The sequence below is a fragment of the Lepus europaeus genome, chromosome 13, assembly GCF_033115175.1.
Source record: "Lepus europaeus isolate LE1 chromosome 13, mLepTim1.pri, whole genome shotgun sequence".
Taxonomy (NCBI): Eukaryota; Metazoa; Chordata; class Mammalia; order Lagomorpha; family Leporidae; genus Lepus; species Lepus europaeus.
The window spans coordinates 90,624,449-90,650,335 of record NC_084839.1 but is presented as its reverse complement, the minus strand read 5'-3'; the positions used below and the strand labels follow the sequence as shown (position 1 = coordinate 90,650,335).

Here is a 25,887-nt window from a genome sequence, read left to right as displayed (position 1 = left end):
AAATGTACATGGGGGTATGGGGCAGGGCTGACAGGGGCACACACTCTAACGGGGGAGGGGGACACGAAAGCTGTCTGCTGCTGTGCCCAAGGAGCCGCGCACAGCAGAAAGCAGGCCCAGCGGAAACACCCTCATGCTGTCCAAGCTACGGCAGGGACTGACGCGGCTCTGGTGTCCTCCGGTCCCGAGGTGGACTCGTCGGCCCCTTCCTGCTCCACGTCGTCGTCCTCCTCGTCCGTCGTGCCGGACTCCTCACTGGAAGAGGAGTAGTCAGTCACTTTGTGAGGAGGCCGCACGTCTTCCACAGCTCGGAGCTCTTTGGCCAGTGCTGTCAAATCCTAACGCGCAAGGGGTGCAGGGGAGAACACAGGGAAGAGTGATGAGATCTTTATCTCAACTACCAATACATAGCCACAGTGTCACTTTGAGGAAATAAGAGTTCAGAATAGTTTCCAGTTTCATATGAAGGCAAGCTTTTGATAGGAAAAAAAAGAGTGAATGGCAGAAAAAAATCAGAAAAGACCAAAAAGAGGACAGGGATGATGAATATAGTTCAAACTCCACAACAATAAACACACAAAAAACCTGCTTATGGTAAGTGGATAGAATTTTCTTTTAAGTTTTCAAATATAATAAAGTAAAATTCCAGACCAGTAAATGTACAGCAGAACCTCAGCCTTACTGTAAACACATCTATCTGTATGACACCTTTCCCATCTAGAAGGCAGGCTTCTCGTCCAATAGGTCTGATTTAAAGTATTTTTGAAGTTTACTTTTTTTCTCTTTTATTATTAAAAATTCCAACGCTACAAGAAAGTGAAAGATGAGTGAGGTGAGCACCAGTAACCACTCACACCTTGCTGTACTGACTGTTAATAACCTGTCACCTCCTGAAACAACGTTATGGCCTTTGTTTGAAGGAAGCAAGCGGCGACCCTGTGTGCTGTGGGGAAAGGTCAAGAGGGTCGCCCCACATTCCAGGTAACCCACATGTCCCTGGAACGATACCAATGCTTGTGAAGCTCCGAAAGAAAAGAAATCGTAATGAAATGTATACAAAAAAGGGCTTCATTTCCCTTTTCTATATTAAGACACTTACAAACTCAACCAAGAGGCGGGTGTTGTGGCACAGAGGGCTCAGCCACCCCTGGAACAGCTGCCTCCCCTAGTGAGGCCCTGGCTTCCTGCTAATGGCAGCAGGTGACAGCGCAAGGGCTGGGGTCCCTGCCATCCACACACAGGAGACCTGGATGGAGTTCCAGGTTCCTCGCTTTGGCCTGGCACAGACCTGTCTATTGCGGGCATTTAGGAAGTGAAGCAGAGGATGGAAGGTCTCCTGCCTTTCCCTGTATCGCTCTGCTTCTCAAATAAATCAACAACTTTAAAAAAAAAAAAAAAAACTCAATTCACTCAAAGTAATTTTCAAGGGTATTACTATTTAGTCTCTACATTTTCATATAAAAATCTAAGACTCTTCTTTCTGCTTGAGAATTTCATTCAAAAGTTGTGACAGTTTTTAAAAAAACAGGCTACACTGCTACTTTTCTCATTTATTCTTAGTTTTCTTCTTTTCATCAGTTGAGTATATGTGCATTGGCTGCGAACGTGACCCTCTAAAATAATAGTGAACGGGTGCTGGGTCTTAAGTCTGGCTGTTTTGTGGCTACTTCTATAGCTTTCTAAATAACGAGTAATAATCAATGCAAGCAGCAGATTTTATGTGTTAAGAAAGCTAAAGAAAGGTTTGTTTTTAAACTCGGGAACAGAACAGAAAGGCCAGCTGAGCAAGGAGGAAGCATGCCGCTCCAAACACGGAAGCTGGAAGGCAGTCGGGAGGCGGCTGTGCCCTGCACCTCGCACACACAGGACTTACCACTTCAGCCTTCATTCAGGACGGGGAAGTTCCAGAGTGCCAGAGACCACCGTTGATGAGCAATGAGCAGTCAAGGGAAGTGCAGCAGAAAGAAGGGAGGGGGCAGAAGTACAGAAATCAGTTGGAGCAGGAAATCACCACGCTGGCAGGTTTAAAATTCCCCAGTGTGAGCACGGTCAGTCAACCCGGCAGGAGCACAGGAGAAGCATGAGAAGCAGGCTTGACTATCACCCCAGATGCCACAGAGCAGCGGTCAGGCAACAGCTAAATCCAGGAAGAATAAAAGTGTATTCTCAAAGTGAGCCCTGCAAGTGCCCAGCTCATCACAAGTAAACAGAGGTTAATGCCAAACGAAGAGATACAAAGGCTTTTCCTTGTCTAGCATTTTTAAAAGTGTCTCTTTCAGTACAAGACAATTTCACTGAATAGAAACCGTGCTCTGTTCAGTGACCTTGGTAAGGCTTTCCACAAAGGATATGGTTAAACACTAGAAAAAGGGTTTTATCGGGGCCAGCACTGTGGCATAGCAGGTAAAGCTGCCGCCTGCAGTGCCGGCATCCCATACGGGCACCAGTGTGAGACCCGGCTGCTCTACTTCCAATCCAGCTCTCTGCCGCTATGGCCTGGGAAAGCAGTAGAAGATGGCCCAAGTCCTTGGGCCCCTGCATTCATGTGGAAGACCCAGAAGAAGCTCCTGGCTCCTGGCTTCAGAATGGCCCAGCTCCAGCTGTTGCAGTCAATTGGGGAGTAAACCAGCGGATGAAAGACTTCTCTCTGTCTCTACCTCTCTTTCTCTGTGTAACCCTTTCAAATAAATAAATAAATCTTTAAAAAAGAGGGGAGGGTTATATCCTGCTGAGGACTTTATGTAGGAAATAAATGTCTAAGGAGAGGGGCATGATTGTGTCTGGGGGTGAGATTAGTCCATGGAATTCCTTCAATCTGTGAAGACCCCAAAAGAAAGAGCTATAAACCTCTCAATATATTTTTTTAAGAGAAAGATCTCATTCAAGACTAAAATAAGTAAAACTGAGTTTATGTCATCCTTACAGCAGGCTTGAGAGGTCTAAACACTTCTTTTTTATCTTCTGGCTTTTTAGTTGCGTTTTCAAGGCGCTGAGATGGAGAGCCTTCAGACTTGGATGACGCTGTTGAGTTTGAAGACAAAAAAGACAGATATTTATGAACACAGAGGTGCATGAAACAAACCTGTCCTAGCCTTCTACTCATCCCTGCCCTCACGCCCAACCCACTGTTAGCCCCACCCACTTGCGAGCAGGGTCTTCACAGGAGGTGTACCCCAGGCAAAATGTGACCAGAGCACTTTATCAATCTTTCTGATGCCTTAATTAAAATCTTCCAACTGGGTTGGACACTGTAGCACACCAGGTTAGTCCACCTTCAGCAGTGCTGGCATCCCACATGGGAACCAGTTCAGGTCCTGGCTATGCCACTTTTGAGCCAGCTCCTTGCTAATGCTCCTGGGAAAGCAGCAGAGGATGGCCCAAGTCCTTGGACCCCTGAATCCACATGGGAAACCCAGAAACTCCTGGCTCTTGGCTTCAGCCTGGCCCAGATCCGGCCTTTGTGACCATTTGGGGAGTGAACCAGCAAATGGAAGATCTCTCTCTCTCTCTCACTAACTCTGCCTTTCAAATAAACAGATAAGTCTTTAAAAAAAAATTCTATCAGCTCATCCTCCTTAACATGTGCTCACAATTACTACATTGTTATGTTATTCCAATAACAAAGAAGAAGGAATTTTCACTACTCTATTATTATGAGTAGATTAAAAGGACCAACATAAATGACAGTATTAAGTTCTGCAGTCCTGGGAAATGGGTTCAAAATCCCAGTTCAGATATTTAGCTAATTGTCTTAGACAAGTTAGTTAATAGTATCAGGCACTAGGCATATATAAAGCTCTCAAAATTTAGTGTCACTACCTACTTACACTAAAACCATTTTGTGGCATGCGGCTATAAGCAAACCACAAGTCTTTTTACAGATTAAAAAGTGTTTCCAATACACGGATCCCAGTCCAAGGTTATCAGCAGGGAGAAGAAGAAGGAGAGGCCACCTACATCTGACTCTGAAGCGTTCTCCGGAGCCACTCTGAGACCCAGGGTGCGACCCAGGCTGGGATCCCGAGTTGCTGGACCCTGAGGAGCTGCCACTGCCAGGCCTGGGCACCAGCTTCTCCACTCTCTCCCAGAGGAGCCTGGGCTCGATACTACTGTTTAAAAAAAAAATGGGGGTGGGGGGGGGTGGGAAGAGGGGGACAGTTGATGCATCATTTCAATATGTGGCACCAAATTAGAAACATGTGTGCATGTCATAGGTTGAAATACAATGCTGAGAAAAGCAGCCTGTAGACATTACTGAACACTAAATTCACCAAAAGTTGGGATGACATTATTCAATGATTTTATCTCATTCTAAAAAGTCAAAAAACCCTCAGTGATAGCCTACCATAAGCAGGCCTAAAATCTCCGTTAGAAGTGAAACAAAGTATAACCACTCAGTTTAGAATTATCACCATTTTGGTCACAGCTACAAACTCAGTTCTTCCTATTATGAAAAAACTACACTTGGATAATTATACACAAGTTATCTTCTGTTCCTAAGCTGATCTAACTCATCCACTACTGCTCTCACATACAGACAACAAGGTACTCGTTGGTCTGAGCTATGCTGGGAACGTGACAGACAACATGGGCTGGGAAGGATTCCTGCCAAGGACAGACTCACAGCACGTCTGTTAGGGAAGAACTGATGGCCACCATCCACCCTGGTCATTGCACTATCACCCAGCTGACCTAGCTTCCATGTGCAGCAGACTGACTTTACAAGCTCAGTGATGATCAAATCACAAAAAAAATCAGTAGGATGGGCTTTTCTTTTCAGGACACCGCTGCTCAGTAGAACTTTCCGAGATGACAAAACGTTCTGAGGGGTCCAGTGTCATAGCCCTAGATACATGTGGCTAAAAAGGCACTTGAAATGTGGCTGGTGCAGTTAAAGAAATGAGCTCTTAATTTTACTTTCATTAACTTAAATTCAAATTTACGAAGCCTCGTGTAGCTGAATGGCTACTCCACTGGACACAGCAGCTCTAGGACCTAAAAAGGATACTAGTTTAACTTATTAGCTTACTGCAGACTTTCCTGAGTGATCTGTGTGTCATTTCTTTACCATTCCAAAGGCCTTACAATATCCTTTAGATAAAAAGCATCCTCAGATCACAACTTCCTTCCCTGCTGTTCTCTCTCCATTTACTTACAGGTAGGTGGCTTTCATTTTGAAACTACTACAATACTCATCCGCGGTCAAACTCTCTTCTTACTACAGATTAACTTTGTGTTATTCAAGTTAATGGATCTTAAGCAGTTTTTTCCCTTTCACAACTGATAATCTCTTTGCCCCAGAACTGGTCTGACTGCAAGTGCTTTTATGAAAGCACTGGACTGCAGGAGAGCGCAGACTGCACAGTACGATCCGGCCTTCACTTCCGTACCTGGTGGAGTTTCTTTGTCCGGCTTGGCTGTTCTGCTGTCCACTGCCCTGCAGTGGGGAATCCCGACGGGACAGAACAGGGGAACGAGATGTTGTTCTCACAGGAACCTTTTGGTAGAAAATAAAGCAATTAAATTACTGAAAACATGAAGACAAAAAAAGATCTCCCTGGCAAAACATGTATCTACAGCAGTCCTCATTATACCGATCTTCCTATCACCATTCCACCCCCACCCAAAGCCTTCCCTGGACCTGCACTGATACAACGGGGAGAGAAAAAAGGCATCCAAGGAGCCCCTCCATGCCCTGCCTCATTTACATCCTGTGTGCATGGAAGCGGGGTGGCAGAGATGCACAGTTATTCTGCTGAGATAATGTAAGAATCAAGGACATAAGCTCAAAGAAACCAAACAATGGTCTACAAATGGATCAGCAGGAAGCAAAGACTGGCAGGAAGCAAGAAAATATTCAGAGGAAGCAAATTCCAAGTGGAGAAAAAAATAAGCTAAAATGTGTTCTTTTGTTCATTTTCCATTAAGCAATTATAAAAGCCAAAAAACTCTTCAATTTGATAAAGAAAAAAACCATTTTCTTTAAGATTTTTATGTTAATTTTTTTCCTTGAAAGAACTTTGTGAAATTTTGATATTAATTTTGCAAAATAATGTACAACTTCTGAATGAACTTAAATGCAAATTGCTAAAATAAATTATGATTCTTTTTTGTTCTAGAAGCAGATTCTAAAATTTGCAAATCATTTTGCTACCTTATTTTTAGGTAAAGCATTAACAACAGTAATTAAAAGCTAACTAGCTACTGGCAAAATACTGCCGAACTATGGCACCTTCTCCCCACTGTAAAAGTTCCTTTGAAATCTCATTGCCCCTTTAATTCTGGTGCAGTCATCATACCCATAATTAAGAAAAATAAAAAAATATATATTTTAAATAACAAAAAGGACAAAGCAGCACACATCTGTCTTTCTGCTCCTTACCCTTGGAGGCACCTCGTCACTGTCTGATCTAGACCAAGCCTTTTGGGTGGGGTCAGGCACCTCCGACTTAGAGTCAGAGCTCTGACTGAGCACCTCACTGCGGGAAGGTGGACATGGGTCCTGAGAACGAAGATGATGGTGTGCAAATTTGGGAGGAGAAGGGTCACTGAAGGAATGGGATCGCGAGACAGGGGAAACATTGTTCTTGAGAGATGCCAGGTGGGACCACTGTACCTTACAAGAGAACAAAACACAAAACATTCAATGCGTTCTGCATAAAACTGGCTTTTCTGGTCAATACCAAATCCAAAGCGGGAACTGGCAAAGGGGGAATGCAAACTGGGGCAGTACAGTATTAGGTAAACCGAGCAGCAAAACAGTTACATTCCAGGTAAAGAAGTGGTCAGAGGAACGCAGTATGTAGAAAGGACAAATGCACATTTATACAGAAAACTTCTAATACCCAAACATTCCACATAGCAGTTAAGTGTGAAGGGTTTTTAGAGAGAGCCTTACAGACTTACTGGGAAGGGGGGAAGCATGTCAGAGCAGAGGGCGCGAAGCACAGGAAGCCAGAGTTCTACTAAGATAAAGGACACTGCCCAAGAGGCAGACACGCCTGGCCATCCTTGCTCGACCTGGTAGTGTGAGGTCTCAGACCAGGGACATCCAAACAGCATGTTTATGAATGGAGACAACCCCCACCCCTCCCATGACTCAACAGATTCTAACAGTATAATCTAAAAACAGCTAACTTGTTAAATACAGGAACTTCTCTTATTTTGGCCAAATCTCAAAACAGGCACAACTAGGTATATCTACACACCTTCATACTCGTTATGAAAAAGGTACTACAATTTCTATAACAGTACTCAGTACAGTGGATTCCCTGATTGGGGTATTTCATCTACTTCACAATTAGGAAATACGACAATTTTTTCTCAACTGAGTTTTTGGGATTGCTTTTAAATTGGGAAAATAATCCCTGAAATAATCCACAAAGTGTTTATTAATTAATTAATATTTTACTATTTTAAAATAATTGTTCAGTATTGCAATTTATATAAATTTATATAATTCTAGCTATGTATCTATTACATCAACCTATTTAATGAAAACTAAAAATCCCAAATCACAATTTGTTCAACCTTTCCAAAAGTAAGATGTAATATTAGTTCCAGGTATATCAGTTCTATGATTTACAGGTGAGATTCACACTACTGGTGTAATTATAGACTTCTAAAATGTTTAAGATGTTCAGGGGGTGGGGAAGCATTACCTGAAATTTTTAAAAAGGGCCTAAATGCACAGTTTCTCCTAAAGACTATTTCAACCAACTTCAGGGTAGATAAGGGAAGACAATTTCCAGGTCCCACATTAATTAACCACAAATATAAAAATTAGTCCACAGAATTCAGGAACTCCTGGATTTTCTAAACTGCTAGCAGCCAAATAGATGGTAGGTTTAACTTGCAGAACAGAAGCTTTGCTCCTGTGCTCTCCAAATTCACCTGGGAGACAGAACAAAGCTGCTGAAGAGCGAGCATCATCGAGCATCATCAACCCCACGTTACTGGTCTCCCGCTCTTCCTTTCCCACATCCCCGCCTGCCTTCCTCACACTCTGGAAGTGCCCAGCTGTAGGCAAGTCAGCTGTCTGGGGCTGCAGAAGCTATGACCCTGTAACTGCCTCACATCTCCTACGCTCCAGTCCTGGTTCTTCTTTCTTCCTATCTCCCAAGAGATTATTTACTGTGTAAGCAGATTCAAATTCTCATTTGCACTTGCTTTCTAGAACACCACAGTTGCTTCTGACACAGCAACATGAACTTTTGTTCTAGACACAGGCAAACATCAGTAAGAAATAAACTCGGACTCAACCTTGTTCCTAACATTCCGGATTATACACAGCAGCCAAAGAAGATGTCTAAATGTCACTTACTTTTGGCAGGAGGATGGTCTCTCAGATTTCGAGGATCCCTGAACTGGGTAATCTGTGCGATTCATTCTCCCCTCCAGACAGTGCAGTGGCCTCTCTTTTAACCACACAACACTCAACCTAACACCTAGACAAGGCAGCCTACTACTGTTGACCTAAGGCGAGGTCACGACCTTTGCCCTGACCTATCCTTCAGGGAAATCCACACTTGAACCACTGGATTTAAATGTTTTTTGGATCTTGGTGAATTCAATAAAAAAAAAAAAAAGGTTTTTTTTTTTTGACCTTTGGGAATTTGATAAAAAGACCTTTTCTCAGAAAAATATCCACGGGGCGAGATCCACAATTTTGACATGGCTTCTCGGGGGTGTATTGGCTCTCTGAGGTCCACCCAGGGGACGGGAGAGAAGCCAGGAATCACAGGGTACGCACTTACTTACAAAATGCTTGGGTGAAAAAGCTCTGATATTCCTTCTTTGTGCTTTTAATAAGAATTCTCTAGAGAAACTAATTTAAAAAGCTTTGTGTTAGAAAAAGGAAACAAATGAGTTAGAGGCAGAAAGTTAGAAGAAATCACTGACTCTTGACATTATTAATGATTTTTTAAAAATCCTTTTTTTGCTATCAACAGAGCAAAGCTGTGTCCTCTGTTATCCTACAGCTACCCCTGCTATTCTGCTCTCCTTTACATGTGGCTGTTCTAAGCAGGCCCACGGCTGGGTGGGCACCACACGGTCTCCTCCATGCGCAGCAGGGCTGGCTGTTGCTACCTGTGGCTCCGTGGGTCTCTGCAGGGCAGGATGCACAGACTCGGAGTTGCCATTGGAAAAAGACTCTGATCGGGAAGGCACTGGCGGCTCCAATACTCTGCCTGTCTGCTTAGACTGGGCTTCGGGGGAGCTGTGGTTAGTTTTCCTAAATCTATCTTCCACCTGCATCAGAGAATTAGAAGACATAAGTCCAGGTTAGTAGGGGAAAGCACAGATGACAAAGAACTCCAAGACAAGTTTTTTGTTCTCTTCAGCTACAAGCAAAGAGAGGGCAATGGCAGGCAGGGTGCAGATCAAGCAGGCCAGGATTGGATTCAGAATAAAGAAAATGCTTCTGATGATAAAAATTGAGTGAGGCAGCTTGTAAGAGCTCCTTGCCCAGAATTCTAGGATTGTATATGGTGAAAAACTAGAAAAACAATTAGTCTAAACCAGAAGATTAAAGACTATCATCAGTAATCCAAAACACATTTCATTCCATCAAAAATAAAGGCAGAACACTTGTCCCTGGAATCGGCTCCTTCTGAGGGCAGATACAGTGGGACAACGCCACCTAGAGGCCAGCATCCCACAGCACTGGAGGCACACCAGCCCGAAGGCACCAACTCAGTAACAAATCAAGACGGTGGAGTCCGTACAAGCCTACCAGCTTTGGAAAACTCGTTAACCAGATCATCATTTCTCCCGCTTACATTTTTAAGAATGATTCCACCACACCATATTCTTTTTTAGTTTAGTTTGCAATTCTTCTGAGATTTGTTAAGCAGGGCACTCTGGTCCTTTGTGCAAAAAGCACCAAGTAGATAGGACACCCTGGGCAAGTCCCTCCACTTCTCTGAACCTCAATTTCTTAGCAGGAAGCAGAACAGGTGGGTCATTAGCCGGCCTCCACACCCGTCTCAGCATTAATATCACACAGTTCTGAAGAGTCACTAGGTTGCTTTCGGACCCAGGTGGAAGCAGCGAAGGGGAGGGGCTACCTCTCGAGCGCGGTCTGCAGGCTCGTAGTGGGGCTTGGGCTCGGGAGCGTGGTAGGCTGGCTTGCTCCGTTCCTGCTGCAGGGGTGGCTGCTGCGGCTGCTGCGGGAGCTGCGGGGGCGGCCTCCTGTGGTCGTGCTGTAGAGACAGGAGATATGCTTGTTCTTGTTGCAACTGCCTCTGGAGCCTCTCTGCCTGCCGGTGCTCCTCCATCTCCCGCCATCGGCACTCCTTGGAGAGGGAGAGGATAACACTAAATCTACGGGACACTGCAGAGCTCGCCTTTTCTTTGCATTTGTTCACAACCTTTTCTTTTTAAAGACAATACTCCCCGCCCCCCATCTTGTTTCATGGCAAGGCAAAATGGCTGAGATTTCAAATAGCATATTACCTGTGGAAAAAATCTGACAGCTGTTGCTAACCATAACAGAAGTGGACAGAGTAAGGCGTGGTGTATGCATCAGGTAAAAATCCTAAAGCCTGTGCTGTGAACCTACATTAACAGCATTCTAGTTTGCTCACTGAATGTGAAGTTCTGTCAAAAACTTGTCTGTATAGCAAACAAAAACAGTTAACTCATGAACGGGAAGTTCATAAGCCACCTTGCAATGAGCCCCAAGCAGTGAGACTCCAGAGGACGTCTCCATTTGAACCTGGCAGCCCACAGCCGAAGCAGAAGGGCCCGGTGATCACCACGGCTTGCCTGACTCGGGGTGGGGGGCCACACGTGAGCCTCAGCACTACAGACAGGACAGAGGCGGGACTGGGGGGGGGGGAACACGTGAGCCTCAGCACTACAGACAGGACAGAGGCGGGACTGGGGGGGCACACGTGAGCCTCAGCACTACAGACAGGACAGAGGCGGGACTCGGGGGGGCACACGTGAGCCTCAGCACTACAGACAGGACAGAGGCGGGACTCGGGGGGGGGGGGCACACGTGAGCCTCAGCACTACAGACAGGACAGAGGCGGGACTGGGGGGGGGGGCACACGTGAGCCTCAGCACTACAGACAGGACAGAGGCGGGACTCGGGGGGCGGGTGGGGGGCACACGTGAGCCTCAGCACTACAGACAGGACAGAGGCGGGACTGGGGGGGCCCCACATGTGAGCCTCAGCACTACAGACAGGACAGAGGCGGGACTGGGGGGGGGGGCCCACATGTGAGCCTCAGCACTACAGACAGGACAGAGGCGGGACTGGGGGGGGGGGGCCACATGTGAGCCTCAGCACTACAGACAGGACAGAGGCGGGACTGGGGGGGGGGCCCCACACGTGAGCCTCAGCACTACAGACAGGACAGAGGTGGGACTGGGGGGGGGGGGCCACACGTGAGCCTCAGCACTATAGACAGGACAGAGGCGGGACTGGGGGGGGGGGAACACGTGAGCCTCAGCACTACAGACAGGACAGAGGCGGGACTCGGGGGGGGGGGGGCACACGTGAGCCTCAGCACTACAGACAGGACAGAGGCGGGACTGGGGGGGGGCACACGTGAGCCTCAGCACTACAGACAGGACAGAGGCGGGACTCGGGGGGCGGGTGGGGGGCACACGTGAGCCTCAGCACTACAGACAGGACAGAGGCGGGACTGGGGGGGCCCCACATGTGAGCCTCAGCACTACAGACAGGACAGAGGTGGGACTCGGGGGGCGGGTGGGGGGCACACGTGAGCCTCAGCACTACAGACAGGACAGAGGCAGGACTGGGGGGGCACACGTGAGCCTCAGCACTACAGACAGGACAGAGGCGGGACTCAGGGGGTGGGGGGCCACATGTGAGCCTCAGCACTACAGACAGGACAGAGGCAGGACTGGGGGGGCACACGTGAGCCTCAGCACTACAGACAGGACAGAGGCGGGACTGGGGGGGGCACACGTGAGCCTCAGCACTACAGACAGGACAGAGGCGGGACTGGGGGGGGCACACGTGAGCCTCAGCACTACAGACAGGACAGAGGCGGGACTGGGGGGGGGCCCACACGTGAGCCTCAGCACTACAGACAGGACAGAGGCGGGACTCGGGGGGGGCACACGTGAGCCTCAGCACTACAGACAGGACAGAGGCGGGACTCGGGGGGGGGCACACGTGAGCCTCAGCACTACAGACAGGACAGAGGCGGGACTCGGGGGGGGGCACACGTGAGCCTCAGCACTACAGACAGGACAGAGGCGGGACTGGGGGGGGCACACGTGAGCCTCAGCACTACAGACAGGACAGAGGCGGGACTGGGGGGGGCACACGTGAGCCTCAGCACTACAGACAGGACAGAGGCGGGACTCGGGGGGGGGGGCACACGTGAGCCTCAGCACTACAGACAGGACAGAGGCGGGACTGGGGGGGGCACACGTGAGCCTCAGCACTACAGACAGGAAAGAGGTGGGACTCAGGGGGTGGGGGGCCACACGTGAGCTTCAGCACTATAGACAGGACAGAGGCGGGACTCAGGGGGTGGGGGGGCCACACGTGAGCCTCAGCACTACAGACAGGACAGAGGCGGGACTGGGGGGGGGCACACGTGAGCCTCAGCACTACAGACAGGACAGAGGCGGGACTGGGGGGGGCACACGTGAGCCTCAGCATTACAGACAGGACAGAGGTGGGCGTTACCAGTAACATGGCCTGCTCCTGGAGCAGCTGCTGCTGCAGGATCTCCAGGTGCCGCTGCTCCTCTTCCAGCTGCCGCCTGATATACTCCTGTCACACAGAAAGTACCCAGCAGTCAATTTATCCACAAAGACGGCATCGGAACCACAGGACTGGAGCACCGAGAAGCAGCTGCTCCAATCATCTTTCGTGACAGTTCTCTGAGGGGTGACTACTTCAAAAGCTCTGGCTAAGGATTTATCCGAGAGTTTCAAATTGGCCAATAAGACCCAAGGAGTCTGATAAACACGCTATGCGCTCCCACGATGTGTACAGAGGCATGGAAGCATTTCTGTTAGAACACGGCTGACACACACAGATGCACAGCTTTGAAGGAGGGCACCACTGGGCTCTGACTCCTGACTGTCTGCTTCTCAGCTGTTATTTGTAACAAGCCTGGCTCACCAAAACTTATTTAACATTAGAAACAAGCATGGTCTGTGCTATCTCAGGTGATCCAGATGCTACCTGGAACGACTGCTCCCTGAAGGCTGGGGCCCAGGCCACTGCCTACTAATAACCCTGCTCCGAGTTCTTGTGAGCCTCGGATGGGGTGATTCTCTTCTCCCTCAACATAGTCATCAACCCGCGTCACGATGCAGAGAGGTGAACACACCCAAACTCACTTCTGGAAGGAAGACTGGAGCTGTGTGCGTATTACAGCGGACACAGCCCTTCCCCTAGCTCTAGCACTCTCTGAACCTCCCATTATCTTGGGCTTCACTTCTGGGAAATGAGAGTCAAAAACCTCCTCTCCCAATGTTCAAGAGCTTTTGTGAAACTTAAATACAAGATGTTAACTTTGAAAAGCAAGAAATATTTTGCTAATAAAAGAAGAGTCCTTTCCTTTTTTAGAGGGGAAAAAAAGCTAATTACCTGCTCTGGGAAGGCAGGGCACAGCGAGAGGGTGGGTAGATAAATCTTATCCTAAAATTCAGATTAATTCTGAAGAGTGTCTACTGCCGACCACCCCCTTTCATCATTGCACACACCTTAAAATTAAAATAGTCACAGGCACGGGCTGTTAGTTAGCCATCATTACAGTGGGAGAATACTGGATATCAGAAATCATGGCAAATAAATATCCTTAAAAGTCCTTCTCTTGGGAGCAGGCATTGTGGCATGGAGGATTAAGCTGCCACCTAGGGTGTAGGCATCCCATCTGGAAGCCATCTGATGTCACAGCTGCTCCATTTCAAACCCAGTTTCCTGCTAACAGCCAGGGAAAGCAGTGAAAGACGGCCTAAGGTCCAAGTGTTTGGGCCTCTGCATCCATAGGGGAGACCTAGCTGAAGCTTCTGGCTCCTAGCTTCTCCCTGGCCCAGCTCTGGCCGTTGCAGACATTTAGGAAGGAAACCAGTGGAAGGAAGACTGATCTTTCTAATTCTGACTTTCAAATAAATAAATAAATCTTTTTTTTTTTTAAAAGGAAATCCTTGTCCCCCCTCCAAAAAAAGCCAATCTGGGGATAGCTTACCCATAAGAATAGTGGCACAGACACCTGGGTCCTAACCAGGCTCCAAATCCCTTTCATTTACACGAGCCCACCCACAACCACGCCATGGCAGTAACTGCCCTTGCAGTTCCTGGGGCCTCACATCACCACGACTGAGAAGGAGCATGACTCCCAACTCACTTGTTTGAGCCAAATTCAACCAAATGTTAACTTGGTAAGCAAGTTAGTACACTCATCTGTTTTCTGCCTTCAAACCACAGGGCAGGCTGGCACCGTGGCTCACTAGGCTAATCCTCCACCTGCGGCGGTGGTGCTCCGGGTTCTAGACCTGGTAGGGGCGCCGGTTCTGTCCCAGATGCTCCTCTTCCAGTCCAACTTTCTGCTGTGGCCTGGGAGGGCAGTGGAGGATGGCACCAAGTGCTTGGTTTGCACCCGCATGGGAGACCAGGAGGAAGTACCTGGCTCCTGGTGGCCACTGCAGGGTGAACCAACAGAAGGAAGACCTTTCTCTCTGTCTCTCTCTCTCACTGTCTAACTCTGCCTGTCAAAAAAAAAAAAAAGAATCACAGGGACAGCCTATCCAAATCACTAAGGTTTCAAGGACACACAGTCCATGAACAAGCAGAATACAACACATCTGTACACAAACCCACACTTGATGTGGGCATGAGCTATGTCCCACTATACTCACTGTAACGGGGAGTTATTATTTTGCAATAAAGAAAACAGAGCAAAACTGATTTTAGATTTTTTTTATGTAAGAGATACAGAATACTTGCTACTCAAAAAATCTACTGTCACACCATCATATCGTTTCTTAAAATGAAATCGTGGGAATTGTTTTTAGATTTAATTCTTAAAACCTTGCCTTTTTTCCTCCTCTTTGCAGATCCCAGGTGAAAACGTAACTAGAATATTAAATTAAGCATGCATGCTCAATCAGTTAACTGCTCAGAGGAGCATCACTGAAGGCCCTAGGACATCTGTGATGCACATGGCCGGCACCAGTCTCTGCAAACCCAAGGCACGTGACTAACGGTCAAGGCTGGTGGCTGAGAGTCACACCTGGAAATCAACTCCAGAGTTTGTGAGCATTTTAAACACGAAGTTTAAGTATTTAAACCGGTCCCCATTCATACTATTTTTCTCTTCATTGAAAGCTCATAGCAAAGACTGATCAAGTAAAAAACATGAAAGGAGACTGGGCATAATCAATTTCTGTTTGTATAGGTGGCTCAGTAATCAATAGAAATTTCTAAATAAAACTTTACCTCATATTTAAAAAATGCTGAGCATTTCAGGCTGAACAATACGTTAATGGGTTTTTTATGTTATACAAGCACAGATGACATTATACACAAACATGTATTACGATATTCGCTTAACCACTGGATTATTTCAAACATTCGTCCTAAGAGATTACTTGCAATGGCCTTACATTTCATTTAGGAGCAGTTATTTATCCTCCAGATACTTGGGGTTTACCGCAATCACAGGGGGGCTGACAAGACACACGCAGAGGCCACTGTCTGCATACACATCACTCAGCTGGCATCAAGAGCTCTCGAAAGGGCAGTGATTAGCAGTCTTCCCGAAGGCCAGACAGCTGCCTACTGTGCTACCCCGCTGCACAGAGTCAGACTTCATGACTGCCCCTTGGAAGAGCCTTTGAGAACTAACCTGTTCCCTTTCAACCCTCCGCTTCTCCTCCTCCGCCCGTCTCCTCTCCTCCTCCTCTTTGCGTCTCCTCTCCAGTTCCTCCAGGCGCCTCTTCTCCTCTTGTTCTCTCCTCCGCTGCTCACGTTCTTGCTGCCTTCTAGCTTCTCGCTCTCTCCTTTGTTGCTACGTAAGTAAGCAAAAGCATACAATTACCAGCCATCCGCTTCTGGCTCCCATATGGTTTGCCGCAGGATACAGGTGCATGGAAGTGAGGGACACCATTTCTACTGCAGTTATTTCCACACTGGCACCTAACCCCATCAAACACCTTCCTCACACGTCTTGGTCAAGGTGCTGCATTTCTGTGACTTCTAGGATTTGGTTTCATTTGGTAACAGTGACTCCTCACTGCATCACAACAACTGGAATACAGGGAATTCTTCCTGTGTGTCACTATCAGAGCTAGTTAAGGCCTTTCAGTCAAGAGAAAGACTAAGAAAAAGGAGTAAAAGACACAAGAGATAGAGAGACAAAGATGAAAAACAGGAAGCACACCTCACGAAAGAGGAACTGGCATCAGTGAGAGTGACAGGCTCCCACTACTACTGCCATGAACAGAACATTTTCAAAACCATCATTTAACACACATGCTTACAACTATGAGCCTGCCACTGTGCTCAGAATCTGTAACTCTGATCACAACAGCAAGTCAGTACTTCATCTCGACGGGAAAAACCAGTTCATGAAAGTTCCAACACTTGCCCAACGCCACACAGCCAGCAGAGCCCCAGGTGGAAGTGCCACTCTGCCTCTAAAGTGCATAGTCCCGACCACATACCACCCTGCAGCAGGTGTAAAGGCTGCGACTGAATCACTCTGCCAACCTCCCAAAGTCCAGACCGCTCTGTGCGATCCTGTGGCATACAGCACTGCACTGACAGCTGTCTTGTCTAGCCCCAGAGGGACTGCTGAATATTAACATTAACCAATTCTGCCCAAGAACATGAAGAATCAGTGCTGCTCAACAGAACTCTCTGAGATGATCAAGATGCTGTCTCTATACTGATTGATACTTAAGTCACTAGTCAAATGTTACTAGTGAGCACTCAAAATGGAGCTGTGTGAATCAGGAACTGAGTTTTCACTCTTATTTTACTGAGTTTACTTTGAACTTAAATGGCCACATGTGGCCAGCAACAGCTCTAGGGGACCCAAAGCCATCAAATTTCTCAGACACAGAAATCTGGTAATAGTACCACAAAGTTTATTGTGACACTAACACTAATATTTAAACAAATAAAAATGTTCGGGGTGAAGATACTGGAAACAGTGGACAGAACAATTTATAATGGGTATATTAAATAAGCATTTATTGGAGCTTAAGTATTCCTTCTGGGTCGTCCCCTCAAATTTGAAAGCAAGACCCTTAAAAATGATAAGAAATGTCTGACACGTGGGATAACTGGCTGGAAATGATGCTTGCTGTTCTGTCTTATCTCAGCAGAGAGAACATTGTCATTATTCTCAGTTTTGAGTGGGCTTTTAGTACCACCACCTCTCGTTACCTAATTTTGTTCTTTTTCCACTGCTGGCTCTTAGACTTCAATGCACAAAACCCACCAGCTTCCCATGGGGCAGGAAACAGAGTCCCGGGAGACTTGAGCACCCGTTCTGATATTTAAAAACTTTCAAGGCTAAGACAACTTTCTGAAATTCTAAGACCTACACTGCGATGTGTTGCCTGCCAGTCTAATGTCTTTAGTGCAGGAGTTGAGATGTCACTTAGGATGCCAGCATCCCATACTGGAATGCCTAGATGCAAGTCCTGGCTCTGTTTTTGATTCCAGCTTTCTGCTAATGTGGAACCTGAGAGGCAGGTGTTGGTTCAAGTACATGGGAGTTCCTGCCACCCACCAGGGAGATCTGCACTGTGATCCAAGCTCCTGACTTCAGCCTGGCCCAGTCCTTAGTGTTGCAGGCATTTGGGGAATGAACCAACAGACTAAAAACTTCTCCCTGGAGGACAAGTAAGAGCAACTCCCATGGACCAAAGTGTGCAACAGCAGGGGCCTCCCTGCCTGGTATCATTCTCTTGTTGCCATGACCAGTCTGCACTCAGGGTCAGAAGGGAATGGGGACACAGGCGCCGTGCCCTGCCCTGCCCTCTGCCCTGTACTAGAAAGGCGGAGGCTTCTGAATGCAGACTTCATGCTCACATGGCTTCCAGAGACCTAAAACCTTTTTTCTTTTCCTTTAAAAACGAGCTACCTGGAAATAAACAAAACCACTGGGCCCCAGGACTCTATGAACAACATAACATAGAACTCTGATGTATGAGATTTGAAAAATCACACCCAAAGAGTGTTCCTGAAGTTTCACTTTCAAAGTAAATTAGGCTAAGACTTTCTATTTCATATCTTTTAACTGCTCTACTCTGAAGCAAAAACTATAGGCTGGTTTTCACCAGGATATAACTTATAACAATTATATATACCTAAGAACACAATCATTTTTCCAACTCTCATAATAAAAATCACTGTATTTTGACAATTGAGAAAAACAAAGTCTCTTTGCTTTGGATGCAAATTACTTAATTCCACTAGCCAGCCCTGTTTAGTTTTCTAAGTAAGGCTCTTGGGATGTTTTCTCTGAACTTTTTTGTTGAGTAAAGCACATTACAAATAGAACAACAAAGACATATGATAAACCTGAACTGCAAAGCATAGCCCTTCATTCCCAGTTTTAAAGCTTAGAACACATGAGCATTTCCCTGGAAGGGGTGAGCATGGAGTGAATGCTGCTTCCTGTCCCCCAGCTCTGAGGAACAGTCGTTGGAAAAGTCAGCCAGCACCAATGGACAATCACAGTGTGTGCAGGCTCCCAAATGAGGAATGACTAGCTCCAACACACTGGGTGGAACAAACACCCTGCCAAGATAAACTAAGAAGGATAAAGGAAAAAAATCTGCAAACACAGCAAAGGCAGGCAGGGAGCTGCTCACTGCAACAGGTGCACAATCTCCTTCAGTCTCAGACAAAAGCAGAGAAAGGCAATGAGTGTGTGCATCTTTAAGATGCCCGTTAGCTTCAGAAAACTCAGGCTCCAAGCCAATCTGATTATGTAAACAGGAGAAGCAGAGGACTACAGACTCATAATGACCAGGTATGTACAGGAGTGAAGATAGGCTGCACAGGGTCTTTGGGAAGTGACTGCAGGGTTGGGGCCACAGACTGGCTGTGCTTCCCTGGTACAATCTTCCTCCTCTGTGGGCCCCACCTTCCTGATTCGACTACACAAGAGGTGTGTGTCAGGTGGAATCTGTGCTAGAAATTCTCACCATGCAAATTCTCATGGTGCAAGGCATATACTTTGCAAGAAGTCATGGCTAGCGTCTAAGAATGGAAAACTTTTATTTAAAAAAATGTTTCTTATCAGTGAACATTAAAAGGATCAGCCCTCTTCAAAAGAGGTGGGCTTACCCAGCCCACCACCCTGATGATGCAATGACATGAAAAGAACAGTGGAAGGTGGGAAGAGAAGACCTGAAATGGTCCACTTCTCTCTGCATAAGTGGTCTCTAAAAGTGAGCACAAAAATTCCTCTGAGTACAGGGGAGGGGAAAAAAACTAATCACAATTTCCGTTTTAGCTCATCCTTTTACAACTGCTATTTTACATTTTATAAAGTATGCAATTAGCACAACCACTTATTAGTAGACACATCTCTGTCAGATGTATGTGGTTCATCTTGTTGCTGATCAGAGGTAAGATCAAACACCTTTCAAGGGACCGGCACTGTGGCTCGGTAGGCTAAGCCTCCGCCTGAGGTGCCGCCATCCCATAAGGGCACTGGTTTGAGTCCCGGCTGCTCCTCTTCCAATTCAGCATCTCTACTATGGCCTGGGAAAACAGTGGAAGAGATGGCCCAAGTGCTTGGGTCCCTGCACCCACATGGGAGGTCCAGAAAATCTCCTGACTTCAGATTGGCCTAGCTCTGGCCATTGTGGCCATCTGGGGAGTGAACCAGCCGATGGAAGACCCCTCTCTGTCTCTCCCTCTATCTGTCTGTAACTCTGCCTCTCTCAAGCAAATAAATAAAAACCTTAAATTAAAAAAAAAAAAAAAAAACACTGAGGGCACTGCTTTGCTCCAAACATCACATGCCCCTGAACACATCCCAAGAACCTGAGAGATGTGCTTACTGCCATTTCTTTTTATTCATGCAGGTTGCTAGAAGTCTTAATTTGAAAATAAACCCTGTCCCTGTCTCTGCTGACACCTTAGCTTTTACCAGCAAGGACTCATCCAGAAAAGAGAAGAACAAGGAAAACAAGACAACTAAGTTACAGTCCTGGCTGCGGCCACACTGGAAGGAATCAGTGCGGCCCACCACACCCTGTCACCCAGCTATCGTCTAGACGCAGTCTAGCATCCCGCTCCAACCAGCCTCATGGTTCAAATCTGTACCATGTCTCCAGAGAAGAGAGAGCGAGCGAGCATGTGTGCTGTGTGTGCATGTGTGCACGTGCGCACATCGCGAGCATCAAGGGAAAAACCGAGGTGAGGGATGAAAGCTCAGAAGTTGAAAGTGTCAAAGCGGACTTTCCACGTACCAGTCCTCTCACCTAGAAATGCTGAGCGTTCCCTTGTCCACCCAAGGGCAGAGAAGAGCTCAGGTCTACACCCGTACCCAAGACCCAGGCCCATCTCACGTCTTTCTGCCTTCCACCCCAACCTGCCTGAGCTGCTGACACCTTCAACACCAAGAAATCACAGGCCCTTGGCACACACTCTCTGGTCACCCTGAGTGAGAGCATTCATTCCCTTAGACAGTGCTAAACTCTTAGGTGGTGAAACGCATAGAATCCATTTTCTTGCTTGCTTCCAGCTGCATAGAGGATAGGGCTTCCTCCAGCTCAATGGAAATTTTTGAATACCTTATTCAATTAAATTAAATGCCTTTTTTTTTTTTTTTTTTGACAGGCAGAGTTAGACAGTGAGAGAGACAGAGAAAGGTCTTCCCTTTTTCCATTGGTTCACTCCCCAATGGCCGCCACGGCTGGTGTGCTATCCAAAGCCAGGAGCCAGGTGCTTCCTCCTGGTCTCCCATGTGGGTGCAGGACCCAAGCACTTGGGCCATCCTCCACCGCACTCCCGGGCCACAGCAGAGAGCTGGACTGGAAGAGGAGCAACCGGCGCCCTGACCGGGACTAGAACCCGGGGTGTCGGCGCCACAGGCAGAGGATTAGCCTATTGAGCCGCGGCGCCAGCCCCAATTAAATGCTCTTAAGAGGAAAATTAAAAATGCTCTTACAAGTAGATTATTCTTTCTTCTTCCATTGTATTTGTCTCAGAATTTTTAATCACAATAGTAAATAGGTGCTTTAAAAAGTCAAAAATAAACTATATGTCAAAAACAAGCTGTCTCACCTCTCTAACTCCAAATTCGTACTCCTAAGGCACAAAATTTTCCAAGAATTTAGTTCTCCTCATAGCATTTACACTGTTCTTTTAAAGAACAGGCTTATCGAGCTATTTAATTTTTGTTTCCAGTTTAGACACCACCTATTGACTGCTCCCAAAGAATATTCATTGCCCTACCCCATCCCATCTCATGCTCCCAGTCCAATCATATGACAAGTCTTGTGTAAATGAAAACCATATTCATGGCTGAGACATGGATAAGTAACTTTCCTTTTCGTTTTTCAAGGAGTGATTAATCGCTTGTTTTTTGTGTGTTTCTTTGACTGGTTTTCTTTGGGCCTATCAGTAAATTAACTAGAAAATGTCTTACAGTGTCATAAAGCTTTCAATATGATTAAACAAACCAGGTCTTGTTTATCGTGGAGATCAGTGTTCTCAGTCATCTTCTTTGATACCAATCTACTGATTACACTACGGTCTTCCTGCATTTCTATCCAGCAGCTTCCCAGGAAAGCTTCTGAACCGTCTCCTACAAAGGATTCTGTCATGGGTTACTTTTATGGTGTCAACTTGCCTGGATGAAGGAATACCTAGCAATCTAGAAAAGTTTTATTTTGGTTGTGTGAGAGGGTGCTTCCAAAATGAGATTAGCACGTGAATCTGGGTGGACCAAGTGGAAGGACTGGCCTCAATGTGGGCAGGCACCATCAATCTGTTGGAGGTTTAGAAAGGAAGGAGTCATGTTCAACTCCCACACTGGGTATCATCGCTGGCCTCTGGACTCCAGGACTCACACCAGTGGCTCACTTGCTAACATTTACACTTTCGGCCTCAAATTGAGAATGACATCCTCAGCTTTCCTGATTCTGAGACCCTTGAACTCAGTCTGAGTCCCCCAATCAGTTTCCCAAGGTCTCTAGCCTGCAGATAACCTATGAGACTTCTCAGCAGTCATAATCCTAAACCAAGCACTCTAATAAATCCCCCTTCATTTGCCTACACATATCTTATTTATTTTGTCTGTCTGGAGAGCCAAACCTGATACAGATTCCCTGCTTCCTGGAACCCTTGGTCATCATCTCAGTTTCGGTACTTCTTTATCCATGTGCTGGGCACTTAATAAGCTTTTCGGTCAGTCTAGAAACTATGGATTGACTCTACTTTTCTTTGGTTCTACTATTACCAATCAATTTCTCTCTCCCCACCCTAAACTTTCTGGAAGTTTTAATTTTTTTTTTTTAAATTTCAAGAATTTTTTCTGGGGTCAGCACTGTAGCATCCCAGGTCAAGCCACCGTGGTGCTAGCATCCTACAGGGGTGCCGCTTTAAGTCCCCGCTGCTCCATTTACAATCCAACTCCCTGCTAATGCACCTGGGAAAGCAGAAGATGGCCCAAGTGCTTGGGCTCCTGCACCCACGTGAGAGAACCAGAAGAAGCACTTGGCTCCCAGCTGCCAATCAGCGCAGCTCCAGCCATTGCGGTCATTTGGGGAGTGAATCAGCAGATGGAAGATAGTGTGCTCTCTCTCTCTCTCTCTCTCTCTCTGTAACTGTCATTCAAACAAATAAATTTTTTTTAAAAAGATTTTTTTGTTATTTTCTGGATATTCTTGCTTCATGGATTTAATACCATTTCTTTCCAAGGTTAAGAGTTTACGTATGCAGATGTAAGATGTTTAGTTCTGTTTCCGACAGTGCCTCTGTTTTCTACAAGCTTCTTTTTCTATTTATTTAGAAATCCTTCAGGTTCAAGAATTTCTTGAGTGCCTGTGATCTTGGCTGTCCATTTAAGACACTGAAAAGCCAACTATTAAGGGTCAGGTAGAGGGCCAGCATCAGGCAACTGTAAGGCATGCTGTCATGTCACTGGAGCTGTACGTCCTGTGCACTGGTCAGTCATCTCCAGGCAGGAATCTTTACAATATCGGTATAGTGCCAGGGCCCTTGGTTAGGCACTGATCTTCTACACAGGGACAAAGCATACAGAGCTTTCAGACTGCAAATACACAACATAAAACCAAGGACCCCCTCCACCCTCCCACTGCTGCCAACCATCAACATGCACTGTTACATGACTTGGCAATAAAAGTATGTGTTGCTATTTAAATTAACTCCATTAGGTAACACCAACACAGGGCTTTGTTGTTATTGGGTTCTTTTTGGAGGAGAATGATGAACAGTAAGGTATACAAATTAAATGGAAGCAGAAAGGACTGTGAATGAGAAATCTGAGCTGTGAAACACATAATTTAGTTAGTCAAGAAAACAAAATCAGAAGACTCGCCTGCCGAATGAAACAAAGGGAAGTAATGTATTTCTATAAAGGAAAAATGATCAAACTATAGGCAAGCACATTCCCCATGCTAACAACACTAATGAGTTAAATGAGCAGGAGAGCAAAATGTGCTTCCTCACCATAGGACACAAAATCCTGCTTTCTGCATTCCTTCTTAAATATACCCAAAGTTAAGGAACTCAAAGGAAAATCTGTCTGTAAAAAAGTCTGAAGCCTCAGAAAAATACATCCACATAAACTGGAGGACAAGAGAGGCAGAAAAACCAGGCCAAGCCTGGCAAGCCAGCCTGAACCACGAGGGAAACAGGCCTCACTAAGCTGGGGTGAAGGCATCTGGGACACAGCTACTCCACATCCAGTGCTCTGCAGGGCAGGTCCTCCAAGTGTCTACAAGGAGGGAGGCCTCAAGGCACGTGAAGGCCTGTCGGTCAACACACAAGCCTTCCTTCCCATGCTCTTGGGGAGCTGCGCCAAGGACAGGCAGCACCCCTGGAGGCCACAGAGAATGTTCCTTTGCATGTCTGGCTACCACTGTGAGTGAGACCAACAGGGGCAATTCCCTTTTCTACCTCTTCCAGCCGCCGCCTCTGTTCTTTCTGCTGCTCGATCCGCTTCTGTCTCTCTGCCAGCAGCTGCCTTTTGTACTCTTCCTGCTCGCGGAGCTGCTGCTCCTGCAGCAGCTGTTGCCTGCGAAGAGCCTCAGAGCGCTCCTTGTTCTCCTGCTGCAGTCTCAGGAAGTCCCGCCGCAGAGTGGACTCACCAGGCACATTGACAATGGAACTGTGGGAGGAAGGAGGGGCTTTCAGGGCGGAGCACAGACCACACAGCCTCCCCACCCTGTGGGTGCTCAGTCTGTCACCAAGTAAGGCTCTAGGGATTCAAAAAAATATGCTCACAGCAGTGATCTCATCTACACCTCAACAGTCCCACATCTTCCTTTACCATTCAGCAATCCTCTTAAAGCTCTGTCCTCAACACTGGCTGGACAAGGTACTTCTACTCAGGATTCTCCCAAAGTCTTGTCAAACCAAAGGCTGAAACCACCTTCCTCCAGGTCGCTAGTCCCTTCTCCTCCAGTGAACAAGTCCCAGGGCACTCTTCCTTCCTCCCTTCCTCCTCCTGTCCCCATCTGGTCAACCACCCCGTCTCCACACGCATTCCCTCCCACTCCAAACCAAGTGCGTTTCCTGAGTGCTCAGGTACAATCACCAGCTCGTGCTTGGCTGGTCCTCCAGCTGAGAATCACTCCTCCAATTCCACAGGCGCAGCACAGGGCAAACCATTTAATACCCTTGCACTGCCTCTTTCACACATCACATTCCTATCCAAAAACATTTATATTACTCATGAAGTCAGTTCAATTTCCTCTAAAATTATTAGTTTAAACTACATCCAAATCTTCTCATAGTTTAAGGTATTACAGAGTTTCTTCATATATTTTGTCTTATCTCTCTTCAAACTCCCATGCCCTGGTACAGGTTTGCCACAGATCTCTTGGCATCGGTCACATGTAGCTGCAGCATAAACAAGTGCCAGGCAAACCCATTACTAAAAATTCCAAGATCCCCCATTCCCTGGTTAATCAGTCATCAGGAGACTCATGCTACCAATGTTAACTCCTCAACTTTCTGCTTCACTCTACCTTGGAAAGCCAGAGGTAAACCCAATTATAGACCATAAAATGGATCAGTAGAGAACACACCCTAAACTACAGGAGACAAAAAGAGGGAGAAAAAAATTGGGGAGTGGGGAGAACTGCAGAGCCTTCAACAGAGGCCCTGCTGGCCCAGGAACAGACAGCTGTGTGCTGGACTCCTCGAGGCACCACAAAACCTCCAATCAATGCCAAAGGCACTCCTCCACGCCCAGCCCCATCTGGTGCCAAGTGACTGTCCTTGCTGAGGAGCCACTGGAGGAGGTGGGATGGGAGGACTGCAGAGGAAAGCATGGGGAACAGCACGGCGCTCTGAAGTCGTTTAAGAGTCATCCCTCCTGCCCACGAGCTCTCTGAAGTCCCGGGACCAGCATGAAACTTGATCTCTCCTTTGAGCAGGGTGCTGGAAAGCGGCTTTGTCCTCACCTTGGCTCTCCTTCCTGTTCAGGCACTTCCTCCTCTTCTTCCTCACTCCCACTATACTCGTACTCAGTTTCATCTGTGAAAACAAGGGGAAGATACGGGGACAGCTCACCAGTCTGACACATGTCTACAGAGGCGATCATCTCCAAGAGCATTATGGCAGAAAATACACAATGGGTTCTTTGTGGAAATAGCAATGTGTGTGGAGAACCTGGGTAGGACTCAGGAAGGCCAGGAAAGACGCCACATTTCCATATTGAACAG

General features: G+C 46.9%; 1 protein-coding gene across 44 annotated transcripts in view; it reads right to left on the bottom strand.

Moving 5' to 3' along the window:
• MAP4K4 (mitogen-activated protein kinase kinase kinase kinase 4) overlaps positions 1–25,887 on the bottom strand; it is a 182,838-nt gene that overhangs the window by 17,918 nt on the left and 139,033 nt on the right. For 4 of the 44 annotated variants that reach the window (XM_062209974.1, XM_062209965.1, XM_062209975.1 and 1 more), the window contains exons 11-21: positions 25,627–25,699; positions 24,116–24,326; positions 15,849–16,010; positions 12,677–12,763; positions 10,071–10,298; positions 9,091–9,252; positions 6,383–6,616; positions 5,391–5,497; positions 3,958–4,109; positions 2,924–3,021; positions 163–338 (exon numbers count right to left, since the gene is read on the bottom strand). In XM_062209974.1, coding sequence (XP_062065958.1) covers positions 163–338; positions 2,924–3,021; positions 3,958–4,109; positions 5,391–5,497; positions 6,383–6,616; positions 9,091–9,252; positions 10,071–10,298; positions 12,677–12,763; positions 15,849–16,010; positions 24,116–24,326; positions 25,627–25,699 — 1,690 coding nt within the window. The remainder of the gene's footprint in view (positions 1–162; positions 339–2,923; positions 3,022–3,957; positions 4,110–5,390; positions 5,498–6,382; positions 6,617–9,090; positions 9,253–10,070; positions 10,299–12,676; positions 12,764–15,848; positions 16,011–24,115; positions 24,327–25,626; positions 25,700–25,887) is intronic. The other 40 variants (XM_062209972.1, XM_062210001.1, XM_062209997.1 and 37 more) reach the window with 14 other exon arrangements.